Source organism: Thermobia domestica, chromosome 12 (genome assembly GCF_964235325.1).
Source record: "Thermobia domestica chromosome 12, izTheDome1.hap1.1, whole genome shotgun sequence".
Classification (NCBI taxonomy): Eukaryota; Metazoa; Arthropoda; class Insecta; order Zygentoma; family Lepismatidae; genus Thermobia; species Thermobia domestica.
Window position 1 is genome coordinate 80,133,324 of NC_137465.1, and position 16,330 is coordinate 80,149,653.

General features: G+C 35.8%; 1 protein-coding gene across 7 annotated transcripts in view; it reads right to left on the reverse strand.

The window, feature by feature from the left end:
- Positions 1-16,330, reverse strand: part of Zn72D (Zinc-finger protein 72D) — a 396,471-nt gene that overhangs the window by 116,715 nt on the left and 263,426 nt on the right. For 6 of the 7 annotated variants that reach the window (XM_081733837.1, XM_081733835.1, XM_081733836.1 and 3 more), the window contains 2 exons: positions 13,306-13,462; positions 10,677-10,936 (listed from right to left, as the gene is read on the reverse strand). In XM_081733837.1, the coding sequence (XP_081589963.1) occupies positions 10,677-10,936; positions 13,306-13,462 (417 nt within the window). The remainder of the gene's footprint in view (positions 1-10,676; positions 10,937-13,305; positions 13,463-16,330) is intronic. The other variant, XM_081733834.1, reaches the window with a different exon arrangement.

Here is a 16,330-nt window from a genome sequence, read left to right on the forward strand (position 1 = left end):
AAGTCCGTGTGGAATAAAGAATGATTCCAAAGGATAGGATGTGTATGAACGATAATCATATCGTTCGTGTAAAATCCACAGTAGCGTGAAAATCGGATATTAAAAGGATACAACGAAGATATAAGCTATTCTTTTTCCAGCATGACAAAAGATTAAACATAACTTATTAAATATTTCGAATGACGGATTATCACGTTACGTGTCTGTGTAAGCCTATTCATTTTGTCGGGGCCGCAGTGGCTCAGTGGTAGAGCGTTGCGTCCTTAGTTTGATCCCACATCGTGCCTAGTGGACTTTGTGGTGAAGAAAAAGTGTGCGTGGGTTTTATTGGGGTTCTCCCGCTACCTCATTCCACTCTCTTCATTCATTTATCATAAGCGGCGGGCATAAGCGTGGGGCGGCATAAGCGTCCCTAACCGGCATAAGCGTGGGACGTAAAACAAAGATTTCATTTCATTTTCACATTCGAGCGACGAAAAAACAAAGTGTGGTGGTGATAAAAACTGAATTCGAGATTCCAATGAATTTAAGTTTTATGGTCCCCAACATATCGGTAAAAATGAGTTTTGAACATCAGTCCATCTGTTCGTCACACTTTTACATGCACTTAGTAGAGGCCATGCCATGCAACGTACCTCAAATTCTAGACGTAAGGTTTTCATAATATTGTATCCTTTCAAATGTTATCCTCCACCTAAAAATAAGGGTAGTTTACAGAAGGATGAAAATTTAAAATAATTCATTTTTCTCAAAAACAGCTGTAAACGAGTTTATTTTTTGTATTTTATTTACAACCCTACACTGTAGTATGAATCATTGCTTTCAAAAAATACAAAAGGTGTAATGTACTGTATTCGATGAGTGATTTTCGCATAACTTTCTCCGAGTTCATAAATATTTCACTAATAACCTAACAATATGGTATAACTCATTCGTCATGCCAACACTGAGAAGGGTGAGTGAAGGTGAAGGTTTACCCATAGGATGAGTCCCCTCCCCGAAGGTTTTCCGTTAACGTATCAAGACAATCTTTATATTTCGTAAAGAAATGTTTTGTTACTAATCTAACAATACTGTATTATCTGTCTCCCAAAAAATAAGGAGTGGTTTTCTCTAGTTTTTTTTTTAAATTTTTTTTTCTCAAAAGACGAATGTATTTATAAATCATTAATAATCATTTCAGTAGTAACCTTACAATACATAGCTCGCTTGTCCCGAAAAAAATAATTCATAAGATATAGTTACTTCGAGGGTGAAAGTTTTCACGCCGCGTGTTTAAATAAAAACTTTACTTGCAGAACTTCTTACATGTTTGGTATTCGAGAAAAGTCTATTGGGTAATTCATGGTAAGTGATCGAGAAAAAAAAAAAAAAAAAAAAGGAAAATTGCCGCTCGATCTTTTCAAAAAAGAATTTTTTCAGAAATATTGAGTCGATATATCAGTACTTCAAAATCACAACTAGTTTTTTGAACATTGCATGGCGATTTAGCGGCTGCCGCCATTTTGCGTTTTCTCCATTTTAAGCGTTTGCGTTGTTTTGAATCTCAGCACATATTTCCTACCAGATTGAAAATTGCTGGATATCTCCAACTTGTACAGAGATAAAACTTTCATCTCTCAACATTTTTACCTAAAACCACTTAAAAGGGGTGAAATCAGGGCCTATAGTAGCAACATTTTCGGACACTGAAGACATGTTTGGGAAGAGGAAACAACTGACGTAGAGGACAATTTGTGTGCGCGTGTAGTCCGGGGTCAAGTTAATATACAAAAATTTACAGACCTGTAGCTGCTCCCAAAGGTCTGAAGAAAGAAAAAAAAAATCACAACTAGAGGAAAGAAACGAGCTTGAGAACCTTGACTGGACTGAGCATTCATTCTACTTTATTTTACGTCATCACAACAAATTTCCAGTTGAATTTGTGAACAAAACACCTCCTAGAGTAGGCATCATTCCTTAATATTTTGACCCCCTTCTGCTCAAAAACAAAACGCGCTTTGTTGTGTGTTATGGTATACTAAAGGCGTAACTATTCCCAAAATTTCAGATTTTTTTATCCAGGCCCATTGGAGATATTGGACAGTGAAATATGCCAACTTCGCATAATTCCCCAACTTCACGATTTTTTTTTTTCCTCAGGTTTTTGGGAGCAGCTACTGGTCTGCAAATTTTTGAGTATAAACTTACGACTCCGGACTACATGCACACACAAATTCAGACCTCTACGTCAGTTGTTTCCTCATCCCAAACACGTCTTCAATGTCCAAAAATGTAGCTACTATAGACTGATTTCACCCCTTTTAAGTGGTTTTAGGCAAAAATGTTAAGAGATCAAAGTTTTAGCTCTGCACAAGTTGGAGATTTCCAGTAATTTCAATTTGCTAGGACAAATACATGCTGAGATATTCAGAACATAAACGCCTGAAGTCGAGAAAACTCAAAATGGCGGCAGCCGTTACGTCGCCATGCGATGTTGAAAAAAATAGTTTTTGAAGTATTCTTATACAGGATAAACATTCATGAAAAAAATTAAGAGTTTTTGGAGATGGTCGAGAGAGAGAGAGATGCTTGATCACTTAGAATGGATTGACCCTATTTGGATTCGACACTAATGTAGGCTATTTTCAATCAGTTTTCGTATATCTCCCCATCCCGCGCCTCCAAGTTGCGGGACTGAATTTGGATGTAAACTGCATCGGAAGTGTCACTGTTTATCTCAGTGATCCCGAAAAATATGGATTCGACATTAATATTTCGATCATTTTTATATTTCTCCCCTACGTTACACGACCAAAATTAATAAATAAAAACACCTGAGGATAGAATTTTGATCTGTGGAAAATTTGATCGAGATAGGTCGGATGCTTCATGAGTTATCAAATCACACACGTGGTCACTTTCATTTTTGTTTATATATATATATACACACTAGCAGAATATCCGTTCTTCGTACGGCATATTTGATGCAGATCGGTCTTGTGGTTCAAGGGCTATTAAGTTTTATTATATTTCACTCCTCCCCTTCCCTAGGTTCTACCGTCAAAGTGAAGGTAGAGTGTTTCAAGGCGTTCGAAGACACAAGCATACTGACTGTATGTTTTTTCTTTCTCTCAAATCAGCTGTCACTATATAGTTAAGCAAAAAAAAGTATCAGATTGACGGAATGAGTGGACTTATTTACTTTAATAGTAACAGAAAAGTCCATTTTCTTGTATTTTCTATAGTAGAATAACTGCATCCGGTCTAGAAATCCAGGACGAACAACAAACGAAGAGCCGATGTGCTGACCGCACACTACTCAAAATTCACGAGTTCCTTAAGTCTGCTTCTACGCCTTGGCACTCTAAGGGCTGTTGCGTTCAGAAAGAGAAACAACTTAAGTCCATTGCAATTACATGCTTTAATAAATATCAATTTATGTTCATAAATTATGTAAATGATAATTTCGTTTTCTGTTTATTAATTATTATTATTATTATTATTATACATTTCTTAAATTTAAAGTAGGGTTTTAATTTGGCACGATTTTCAATTACAGTATACAGTAGAGAAGGCTAAGGCATTTGCTAGAATCGTTAGAATACGAGCCTCCTGAAATCACTGCAAAACTATCCGCAAACAACCAGCAAAGTTCAAGAGATATTGATTGAGTTCTATTGTTTATTTCAATGCACGCCTATATACACACACTTCAATACTTGCCCTCAAACGAAAGTGCAGACTATGCGTGATCTGCAGTATTAAACTCTCTCTCTCTCTCATTTAATGGCGCCGACTTTCCAAAATTTATGTGGGTGCATATCAATAGCGGGACGTGTTGTTTTCAGGGAAGGGATATTTTTTGCTTTTTAGTTAGAAATCTTTTATGAACACTATCATAAAGGGCTGTGCTCGATTCTATTCACACTAGGCTAGAGCCAGGCAAGGAATGGGGGAAAGTGTTGTTTGGTTGCCTTTTCGCAAACACATTTGAAACAGTTATGTTTTAGAGGTTAGAAATTTTAACTTCCATCTCAATGTTTTAATTTCTTATTAGCTTTTGGTATTGAAAAATTAGAAATATTTTATTTTGTTTCTATCAAACTAAAAATCTTGTGAGTGCGCCGCACCCACAAGATTATTTGTGTGGGTGCTGGTGCCCCGGAGCACCCACGCAGTTGGCGCGCATACTTTCATCCACTGTATTTTCTTAATGTCTCAGTAACTACCTTCTTTTGGTATCTCAATCACTTCTTACCCTTAGTAGGATAGCGTTACTCAGAGATTGTTGATTAACCAGGTTTTTGTATTTCTGATTTTTTTTTTTATACCTTTGTCATTGTCGAACATCGGTTGGATATTTCAGTCGCACCAACCTAATATTAACAACATACATTCGATATTATCGTAACATTGCATTATTTGTTTGTATGAATGACTAGTTCGGATAAGCTTATTTAAACAGTTTGTTTGCACCGATGTCATCTATTCCTTAACGTCGTATGAAAATTCACTACGATTAGGTGCAATACTTAAAAATATATTTAAGAAAGGGTATGGACCAACGCAGTGAACTTTCTCGCTTTTTTTTTTTTTTTTTTTTTTTGCATACTGAATTGTGCCAGCCTGCAGCTATTACTGAAACATTTATTTGGGACACAAATAAAATAATGTGTTTTGGAAATCTCTGTTGGAAGAAACCTTAGGCCCAAAAGTAATGCATCCATTGAGCGTATTTTCGTTTGAAATAACTTTTGCCATATATTAGAATTATTAGCGAAATTGTTTGTGAACCCTGAACAAAAGCCTGAGTAATTTCTGAGAAAATAGTAAAAAAGTCACCATAATGAATAAACTACTTGTGGATCCTTTCAAAAACAAATAAGTTGTACAATATTGTTAGGTGTTTTCATGAAAAATTTATTTATGAAATACGAACAAAATCGCCTGAGTCATATTTGAGAAGGCATCATCGGGAAAAACCCAACCACAAAAGTAAACTACTGATACCGATTTACGCCATATTGTAGATTATTTATGAAACATTTATGTACGAAATACGGAGAAAGTAGCTTTTAAGCAAATTGTCGGGGGAAAAAAATCACTCTCCAATTAAACTTTCTCTTTTGAATTTTGGGACACAGGTGGTCAGTGATAGAACGTTCACATGTGGTACACGGGGTTCTTCGCTCGATCCCAGCTCGCGCCGAGTGAGCTTTGTGGTGGACAAACAACGGGTGCGTGGGTTTTGTCGGGGTTCTCCCGTTTGCTCCCACTTTCTTCATTACACCATTTCATTTATTTCTCATCATCACCGTCTCACTTAGCCTAGCCTGTATAATCGTGAGACGTAAAACTTAGAAGACTTTCGAATAATGTTTTAGTAATACATGATTTATAGTATAAAACATACAAATTGATAGTTCATCAAGTATCATTTTAGCCCTTGCACAACCGAGGAAATCATACGGAAGTGATTGTACCAACACAATAAACAACGTTTATCAATTTTTAAAGACACGCAAGTCATTACACAATATGCCGTATACGCTCGCGTAATGTCCGCACCTGAACTTCAGAGATTTTCTTTTAGGAAAAAGTGACCCGCGTAATATCCGCACCTTAAAAATCACAGCTTGAAAATCTTAAGTTACGTGTTGTGGTATTTCTAATACGGTACCAATTTTCGTACTTCTGGTACCAAACACTATTTCAAAATTTAGAATAAATTATACAAAATAATTTTATTTCGTGTAAATTATAATTTTAAGCTAAATAAAATAATTTATATACTAGCTACATATTCTTTATGGATTTTGAGTCAATCCCTTGAATCCAAACTTCTTAATAATAATAATAATAATAATAATAATAATAATAATAATAATAATAATAATAATAATAATAATAATAATAATAACAATAATAACAATAATAACAATAACAATAATAATAATAATAATAATAATAATAATAACAATAATAATAATAATAATAATAATAATAATAATAACAATAATAATAAATAATAATAGAGTACCGGTAGTATATGAGATATATCTATAATAAAAACGTGTTTTTTTTTTATTCTTTCTTTTTAAAAAAGAAAAAAAACACATTTTCGTACTTCTGGCAACAGACACTATCTAAAAGAGAAACTTTTCTTTACATTCTCGTGCAGGCGTCCGTGAGTATAACGTCGGCGCCAGAAATCCGGTCAGTACACGGGAGATAAGAACGAAGTGAAGTCCAAACAGGTTTTCTGTGCACCTGCATCTTGGATTTCGAGGAAATACTCGCTTTGCAACATTCCTTTTCCCTTCTACCCCCCCCCCCCTCTAATGAATCGCGTATTTCAAGCTTTCTTTTCATTCATAATAACAGTGCCGATCGACTGTCTTGCTAGTAAGTAGCGTGCGTAGAATACGGTATGGGGGAGTACAGCAGCTACAGAGCGGCTTTTAAATTAAAAGTCGTTGAATTTGCCAAGAAAACGGATAAAAGATCTGCAGCAAGAGAATTTAAGGTCGATGAAAAATGCGTACGCAATTGGTGCAAGTAACGCGAGGAACTGACAACAAAAACAGACGCGCGTTTCGTGGTGGAAAGTGCAAGTTTCCGAACATCGAGCAAAAAGTGGTTTCATATGTTCGTGATATGCGTGCGCGGGGCTATTCGGTGACGCGGGAAATGTGCCAAGTAAAAGCTCTTGCTGCAGCACAAGAAGAAGAAATTCCTACGTCGCAATTCACGGCAAGTGAAGGCTGGATGCGAAGAATGAAGAGGAATGGGTTCGCCGGCGTACAATAATTTGTCAATAAATGCCAAGTGATTAGGAAACAAAGTTACTGGACTTTCAACGCTTAGTAATTGCAAAGCGCAAAGCTAATCAATATTGAACCTCGCACATTGCAAATGCTTACCAGAGACCCGTTTAATTTGATGCTTCCGATAATTACACAATTCATGATTGCGGGTGGAAGTCTGTACCAATTCGCACGTGTGGATCCAAAAAGCAACACACTACCGTTATGTTAACCATAACTGCAGATGGAAAAAACTGGCACAGTATGTGATTTTCAGAAATTTGCGGTACGAATTCAAGAAAAAGGGTGCATGGATGACCCTTTAATGGTGGATGGTTACAATGTGTGTGGTGTAAGTGACCTGGCTCAGTTACAGCTACGTTCTCTTCTTGTTTTGGACAGTCCCAGAGGACATCTCACAGGGACAGTGAAGCAAAATCTTAAAACTTGAAGAACTGATCTTGCTGTAATTCCTGGAGGCCTAACATCAGTTCTTCAGCCCCTTGATGTTTCCGTCAACAAGCCATTTAAGGTTGCATTCAGCCGAAGCTACCGTGATTGGATGACTTCTGGTGGAGGGGATACAACAGCAACTGGACGTCTAAGAAGGGCGTGAAGCTCTGAAGTTTGTACATGGATTCTTGCTGCGTGGAAAAGCATATCCAATGATCTCATTGTTAAAAGTTTTAAGGTAACTGGTATATCAAGCACACTTGATGGATCCGAAGACGATCTCCTATGGGAAGATAAAGTGAGCGAAGAAAACTCCAACAACAACTCGGACTTTACCCACAGTTCCTCAGATGACGAGTGAGAAAAGGAAAAAAAAAAGCTTGTGTATTAACATTTATTTTTTTCGAGTCGAAAAAAGCTGCTTACAAGTAATTTTAATATTTTTACACTTATGATTTTTTGTGTTTGACTTTGCATCAGGTGTGTGCTGACGTGGTTGAAAATTATGTTCGAGGAGAAAATAAAAGTAAGATAATTTGTTTATTGATTTTCAATGCCATAAATTTGTTCCAATTAGTGGTCCTCATTTGCTTTCCATTTAATTGTTTACAGATAATACGTGGGAAGTTCAAAATGAAATTTATTTCGAAAAAAATGTGACTGAAAATTGCGCGTTTTTTGAACGACCCGCGTAATGTCCGCACCTGCATTTTGACACCGCAATTTTAGTATTTAAAAAAGTGTGGACGTTACACAAGCATATAAGGTACTACAATGATAAATATGGTTTGAATGCTATTACATGGTTCAATTAGTGATACTCTCGTTATGATAAAGAATTTAGATAAATACTAGATGAAATTGAGGTAACGATCAGGGTATAAATGTTGTGCGTGAATTTACAAAACGAGACGTGAAAAACTTTTTCGATAATCGATATGAGAGAATAATTATTTGAGAAGAGAGGCAATACAAGACCTACAAAAGTTACAGGGTGAGACTAGGAAAAGTATATTAGACTCTTTTATTATTCTATTGGTAATAGTATTCCTTCTGTGTTACACAATAGACTTCGGCGTTTACCAACATTTGAGACTACGTCTGTAACAATTTATTTATTTATTTATTTGTTAGTTTTCTAAATTTTAAATGTAAACACGCTTTTAAGAGTTTTTGGTGATACTGAATTTTTTTTTATCATATGATCCAAAATTAACAGTATGACAGATCAGATTCAATAATCGTAATACGAATGAACTGACCAAATTTGGTTTTAATCCATTCGCTTCTATGGAAGTTACTGAATCCACTATATAGAAGAAAGGAATTCTACTATTATAGAAATAAATAGACACCATGAGATCTCCGTAATAGCTATTTTTAGAAACCCACACAAGCTTATCAGAAACAAAAGAATATACTGGGATCGCTGCCAAAAGGGATGTGAGAAAATAGGGGTCGTGATAGGAATTAGATTCACAACCACTGTGTTACATTATTAATGAAACATTCCTTTAGAAACAAACAACATTGCCTGAGGTGTTAACGGGAAGAAATTCAAGGGTAAAACTCATCCTATGGGTAAACCCTCACCTTCACTCACCCTTCTCAATGTTTAGATGAATGAATTATACCATATTGTTAGGTTATTAGTAAAATATTTATGAAATGTGATTGAGAAAATTGTGCGAAAAGAACTCATCCCATACAGTACATTACACTTTTTGTATTTTTCCAGGGCAATGATTCCTACTACGGTGCAGAGTTGCTTATAAATATTTATTTATTTAAAATAACACAAATAAATGAAAAAAACTCGTTACAGCTATTTGAGAAAATTGAATTACTTTAAATTTTCATCCTTCTGCACTTTACCCTTATTTTTTGGTGAAGGAGGAACATTAGAAACTATAAAATATTATAAAAACCTTATGTCTAGAATTGGTTTCAGATACGTTGAATAGCATGGCCTCTACTTAAGTGTATGTAGATGTGTGACGAACAGATGGACAGATATCGGAAAACCATTTTATCGATATGTTGGGGGCCATGAAACAAATTCATTGAAATCTCGAATTCAATTTTTATCACTAGCACCACACTTTCTTCTTTCGTCGCTCGAATGTCGAAATGAAGAAATCTAAGTTTTACGTCCCACGATTATGCCAGCTATATTTAAGGAAACGGGGAGGAAACAGGAGAACCCCGACAAAACTTACTTACACTGTGTTTGTCCATCATGAAATCCACTAGGCGCGATCTTAGATCGAACCTAGGACCTTATGCACAAGAGGCGAACGTTCTACCACTGAGCCACTGCGGCCCCGACTAAAAAAGCCTACAGCGACACGTTGGTGTAATCCGTCATTCCAAATATTTAGTATGTTATGTTTAATGTGTTCTCCTGCTAGAAAAAAAATAGCTTATGCCTGTCTGTTGTATTCTTTTAATATCAGTTTTTCACGCTACTGTATATTTAGACGAATGATATGATTATCGTTCATACACATGCTATCCTTTGGAAGAATTCGTTTTCCATGCACGAAGACCTGTATAATTTGTGTTCAAAGAAAGCATTCCTTATTTCTTGCACGAACTCATGGAATTCGATCTGGTGTCAAAATAGTACAAGAACTTGTAGTCCGCCACTTTAACCCCTAACCACGGAGACTCCTGTAGGTTTGTTTTTGTTTTAGGTGTCTTGTATAGCTATGGCGCGCGTCATTTCCAACCTCAGGACAAGAGCTTTTCTGTTTGTTTCTGTATTTGCGTACGAAATAATTACAGACGCCAATTTATATTTGGCAGAGAATCTAGACACAGTTTAAAACAATAAATTCAATATTTTCCTCCACTTTCCAGTTCCTTGATCCAGCTCCTTTACTGGCAATTGTCAATTTCCCTTCGCAATCGTGTTCTGCTACGCAAAAATTCCTCGAAAGCATGATTGCCAGGATTCATAAAACCGAGCATAATTTTGGTTTTTTATTTTATTATTTAATTACATATTTTGGAAATATCTCCACATAAATGGATTACTTTCTATTATCTCCACTTAACAGAATTTTATCCATAAACGTAAGGGAAATGGAATAAATGCGAAAAATCTTGATTTACAGTATACGCAACCTTTATTTTGAACATGATACATAACCTAGCCCTATGCTAGCATACCAAACGTAATCCGGTAATTTCCGAAATTCAAGGGAGGCGATATGTACTCCTCCCAAAAGTTAGGGGTGTGTCAAGCTATCCCTGCTAAAATAAAGAGGATACTGATCTCTATGATGTCATATCATGTTATCAGGTCATGTGGCGTCTGTCAGCCAATCAGCTACGATTAAGACTAATATCAGTTAATACAAAGAAATTTCACTGACTGACATTAGAATGGACCATAATAATAATAATAAATGAAAAAAACATGCAACTCACAGATTGCCATCCCTCCCATCCTCTTTTTTCTCTTCTTCCTTCTTGACAGGTTCTTTTTTGCTAACGTTCTCCTTTTTGATATTACGAGGTGCTGCTTCATCTGCTAGATGATCCGATACAAACTTCAAAGCTTTCTCGGTATGAGAAACTATACGCTGTACAGCTTGGAGCTCCTCCTCTTTAGGATAAATTTCAGCGTGACGGGCAATAACATGTCGATCATCACTCGAATCAGGGCGTCGTACAGGCTGTTGGAAAAACTATTAATAAAAATTTGGTATTATAAATTATATTTTAAATACTTAATTTAAGTACAATAAAAATATTAAAGCTTTAAGTTCTGAATCAAGTAAGTTGATTTAGCAAGTACGTACAGAAACACAGAATAAAGATCTTGCCATCAAAAAACTATAAAATCTTTATAACAGTGTAAGTCTACAAGAGTGTATCTAAATAATTTACGCTTCCCGCCGTTCTGTTAAGAGGGACAGAGTTTTGCGATGCACAATAGATGAATACTATGCTTCACAAAACTTTTGCCGCGCAGAGAAATATATACCTGGAGTTCAAGATAAATTCTAACAAATCATTTATTGAAAATATCACAATTAAATCGATAAAGAGAAACAAAACTTCATTAGTGTGTAGTATCAACATTAACGGCCTTATCAAACAGGTGTTTCTTCAGTAGTTACTTCCGATTATATCAGTACCTTACGGTTTTATGATCGAAGTCAAAACCAAAGGTGTTTAAGATGCTTTGTGGCTACTATGTGCACGTTAAAAACAGATGAACAGAAGTATATAATTGAAATGATTATATAGTTTATAGAGCACACATTGTTATTTTAATGTACATTCATCTCTTGTGGAAGTTTAAGCTTACAGTAGCCACACTAATATTGGTATAAAACTTTCGTCCAATTCACTTCCGTGACACTTAGTAAGAGGAACAGATTCCACCAACAGGTACAAGTTAAATGGCGGAGTCATCTATTATGTGAGTCAACACTGAGAGAATCGTTCTATGAAACACTGTCTTAATTATTACATTCTATATAATCTACACTATTGACAGCAGCCAGCAAATATGCTAGTTTACAAACAAATCTAACATATACTTAGCTTAACCTGTCTATTCTAAATCTTCAAATACGAGTCACACTGGCACTTTCTCTTGAAGTTCAAAATCGTACACGAATACGATTTCTGTGATGTGTGCCGGCAAGGTGAAAGATGAGTTGCGTTATTTACCTATTTTAGAAATCAATTATTACTGGAATATTATTTATATTAAACCTTACTATGTTTGATATACTTTAACAGGCTTTCATTGTCTGCTCCTGCAGTGATTACTTCCGTATTTTTATATACTGTAACAAGAATTTAGGAATGATAAAAAAAGAAAAAATGCATCAAAAAGACAGTAATATTGGCCTATGATTAGTTTTTCGATCAGGGACCACAAAATTTTTGAACGGCCCTTAAATAGAGCTTTCCTATTTTCTAAAGAATAAGCACATCGTAGTGAATTAAGCAATATGAAGGTAACCAAGAAAGTTTTGTCGCTTTTTGTGGAGATCTGTGTTCCATTGGTCATTGCACCGTAAGTTGAGTGCGAATGGAGATAAAGCGAAAGTCAGTTGTTGGTGTAGGTATATCCAATATCCTACCTGGTTGTAGCAGTCCAGTTATACCGTCAACTTGCGTCAGGACAGAGTGAACATGGGTCCTCCACAGAGCGTCATAAGGACCTTTATGCTGTACGAGTTCAAACTGGGGTCAAACGCCGCTGGAGCTGCGCGGAAGATATACCAGGCCTTAGGTGAGGGTGTCGTGACTACGCGGACAGTGCAGCGGTGGTTTAACAAGTTTAAGGACGGTGACGAAACACTCGAAGACGCACCACGTGCCGGAAGGCCAACACATGTACAAAATGAAGATCTTCAGGCAGCAATGGAGGCGAACAGTGGTCAGACATGTGAGGAACTAGGACTACAATTCAGTGAGAGTGGAGAAACCATTCGACAACACCTCCAACTTGTGAAGTATTTCAAGTTGGGTCAATAGGTGCCACATGATTTAACAACAGGCCACATGTGAAACAGACAGACGGACAGAGAAACAAATTCCTTAAACAGTTTGCTAACGTACTATCGGTGACGTTCATCGTAGACTCCGTAGGCAACAGATACTGATCTGCTACTTGGCGAAGAATTCCCATCTGTACAATAAGAACAACGAAATTTTATTAAGAGTTATGATTTCCATTTTTAATTGGTCCGCTGTTATTAAATCCCTCTCGGAATTGGTCCTTTCACGTTTCTCAAACTGTCTCCTTCACGGCCATTTTCGTATAACTGCAAAATATATTTAACTATGAACACATTGTTCTCAGACAGAAGAGCAATTTCCATTGACTGCAGTGGAAAAATGCATATGGAGATGGACAAGCATACTCGATGTACGTGAATTTTTGTACTGCATGTTTTGGCGCATACCTTTATCATGAAACCTTACCATCCACTCTGTTAATTATCAGCGCTTACTGGTAAGAGTAACATAGCGATTATACGGAATAACGAGAACAATAAATTCTACAAGAGAAAAATAGTCATAATGGACTCACCATCATTGGGGGCACTCCAGGACCAAAGGGGCGTGGTGGTGGTGGCGGTAACCCACGAGGATCCCGACCATAGCGTCGATACCATTCGAAATACTCCATTTCTTCCTCGTAACGTCTTCGTTCTTCCCAATACATTCGCTCCTCCTCTTCAAGCATTCTGCATTTAAGAGAACAAAAGAGAAAATAACTTATTTGTAAATTTAAAGTCACATTTAATCTCGATAAAATACACTGAAACCAGCGTTTAAGGCTACGAGAGTGTCAGAATAAAAATATACTCTGGTCCCATATTCTGTAAAATGCACTTTCTATCCCGTAGTAATTATTTTTCACTTTGTCGATACCTCTGTGCTAAGTTTCCAGTTTTCACGCTTCTAGTATCTCTTCATGTTCTTTTGCTTACGAATTCTAGGTTACAAGACGAAAGAAGCGCCAGACAGTGAACTTCAGAATCTTTCAAATTTGGTGAAATACATATTTTTGAAAGGAAACTTTTCATTGAAATACTCACTAAAATATATTATTTACTGTAAACAATCACACATGTGGAGGAAAAAATACATTTACACAAAATTATCACGAGTACGTTGCATCTCTTATGTTTAATCTTCAATCGCTCTCATTTTCATTTATTATCTCTCCACTCTTCCTCATGACCAAAGAATATAAGGCTGGGTCGTTCATGAATAAATCGATTCTTTTGAATGGTACATTCATGTGAATTAGTAACGAATTACTTCGTTCTCTGAAGCAGCTGTGTATTAGATGTGAAGTGACCATGTGATAATTGTATAAACTCTTAACTTAATTCGCTAAATTCAATTACTTTATTAAATTAAATTTATCAACGACAGAATTATGAACATTTAAAATCCAACGAAACAAAACTTTTATTCATGATTGTACATTGTCAGACAGCTTGAATAAGCATGTATTTGTTAATTGTCACTTTTGGAATTGTCAATAAACGCGACTAGTTTCCTTCTTGCTTTTCCGCGTTCTTTTCCGCCTAGCCTGACAATGCCTAATTCATTGAATGTCAGATTCACGGTTTTTCGATTAAGCAAAACCACGGTACTGTACATTAATTTACAAAACGACACTAAAATTTATGAGATGTGACTTGCGTAAGTGTGACACGTAACTGCAGCTTATCTAATCTCCGCGACAGGGTGGTGGTTTGCCAACTTCGGACCCCCCCCCCCCAAAAAAAAAAAAAAATTGCCTAAGCAAAACATTCAATGTGACTTAAAAGGTCCTGGAGCTGACGGAAGAGACCGGTAGAAAACTCAATATTCAAGTACTTTTTATGGCAGCACTCAAAACACTGAAACCTTTTTATAAAATAAATAAATAAATAAACGAAAAATGGCACTGCTTTCTAGCGTGTTCCTTATTTTTAGCACGAACTTGATTGGAACACTAACATATGTATTGAACGATGTATTATTTGTCAATACAATAAGTGAGAATATGTTATATGATAAATAATGCGTCTCCTGGAAGCATTCAACAACCGGGAAATTGTCCAATTGGTGAAAATGTGTCTTACTGCAAAAAGTAGTATGACGGGAATAGAATTAAGTAGTCCTTGACAGTTCTACAATTAGCGATTTGAAGCAAGACCTCTTATTCTCATTACTTTCTTAAACTTCGGTTTGAAATATGGGATGATGAAATTCAATTCAAGGTACTGGTCATCACACTATATTTCCTCGATCTCGCTTCTTAAACTAAATCACACAATGTTCTAGTCATATTACGCATACATTTACTTGCGAATATATGTTTATTATAGCTCTGGATATATTACACATACGTTCAACAAAATATGCAGCTTAAGAAAAATGATGAGTATCAATTTACAACTTGGGAGTACGCCGAAAGTATTACTTGTCGTTATATGTTTCGCGCATTTCTTTACTTTCGAAGATTTTATATAGGAATTACTCTCCTCATGCGCACAACGGGCACTTTATTAGAAAGTGAAATTATTAGAAAAAGCTGAGAAGTAGACAAAATGATCTGTTACAACGAATGTGCCTATTACAAATACAAAGATACAGAGAGTAAATTGCTTATCTTCAATTATAGTAGCTAGTCAAACCGCACGATCTCACGTTCGAATACATGTATCCTAAACTAGTTCATTCTTATTAGCTAATAAGAAATGAATGATTTACATCAAGCGTTTAACTTCTAGTTCGGCTAATTTTTCCCTTATTTTAACTTAAGATGATTACTTACTGCCTTCCAACATTAGTCTAAACGTCAATGACCCAACAGCTTTCTTAATCTTACTGCATGCAGAATGGTCTGAAATTTTCTCGAGTTTAACGATTGTTCCATGAAGGAGAAGTGAACTTCATTAGAATCATGGCCGTAGTAAGGAAATTAACAATGAGGGGAAGGAATCAATGCAGTTTTCAAAATATTTTCGAGGAGATCGTACAAGAAATTTATGTATTCACTTAGAGAATACTAAATTAACCGTTGCAATATTAATTCGGGGATGGCCTTCAATGCTGTTCTATGGTGATTGCATTTTCGACCAACGGGAAGTTTTCCTCTAATACTAATAATAGTAATTATTATTATTCCTTCCATTTCAACTCAGGCAAAAAAAAAAAAAAAAATGTACAATCACCATCTCAGATATTGTTGAAAATTATTTTTTCTTATAGCAACATGTTTTTAAGAGACTTTTTTTTTTTTGCTTTGTCGAAAAAAATTTTCCCGCCAAGTGGAAAAAAAAAAGTTAGAGAAATTGTAAAATTTTTAAAAATCGCCATTTTTGGGCGCAATTTTCTCGAAAGCACCATTTTTTAAAATTCTGAAATTTTGTCAGAGAGTTCAACCTTACATGAATACTAAACACAACAAATAGCATTTTCGACCAATGCTTCATGAATTAACTACAGCCTTTAGAAGTTAGCGAAGTTCCGTTAACTTTGGTGTCACAGTTGGCAACACTAAAAACCATGAAAGTGCAACAATTTGATGTTGTTTGTGATTCACATTCATT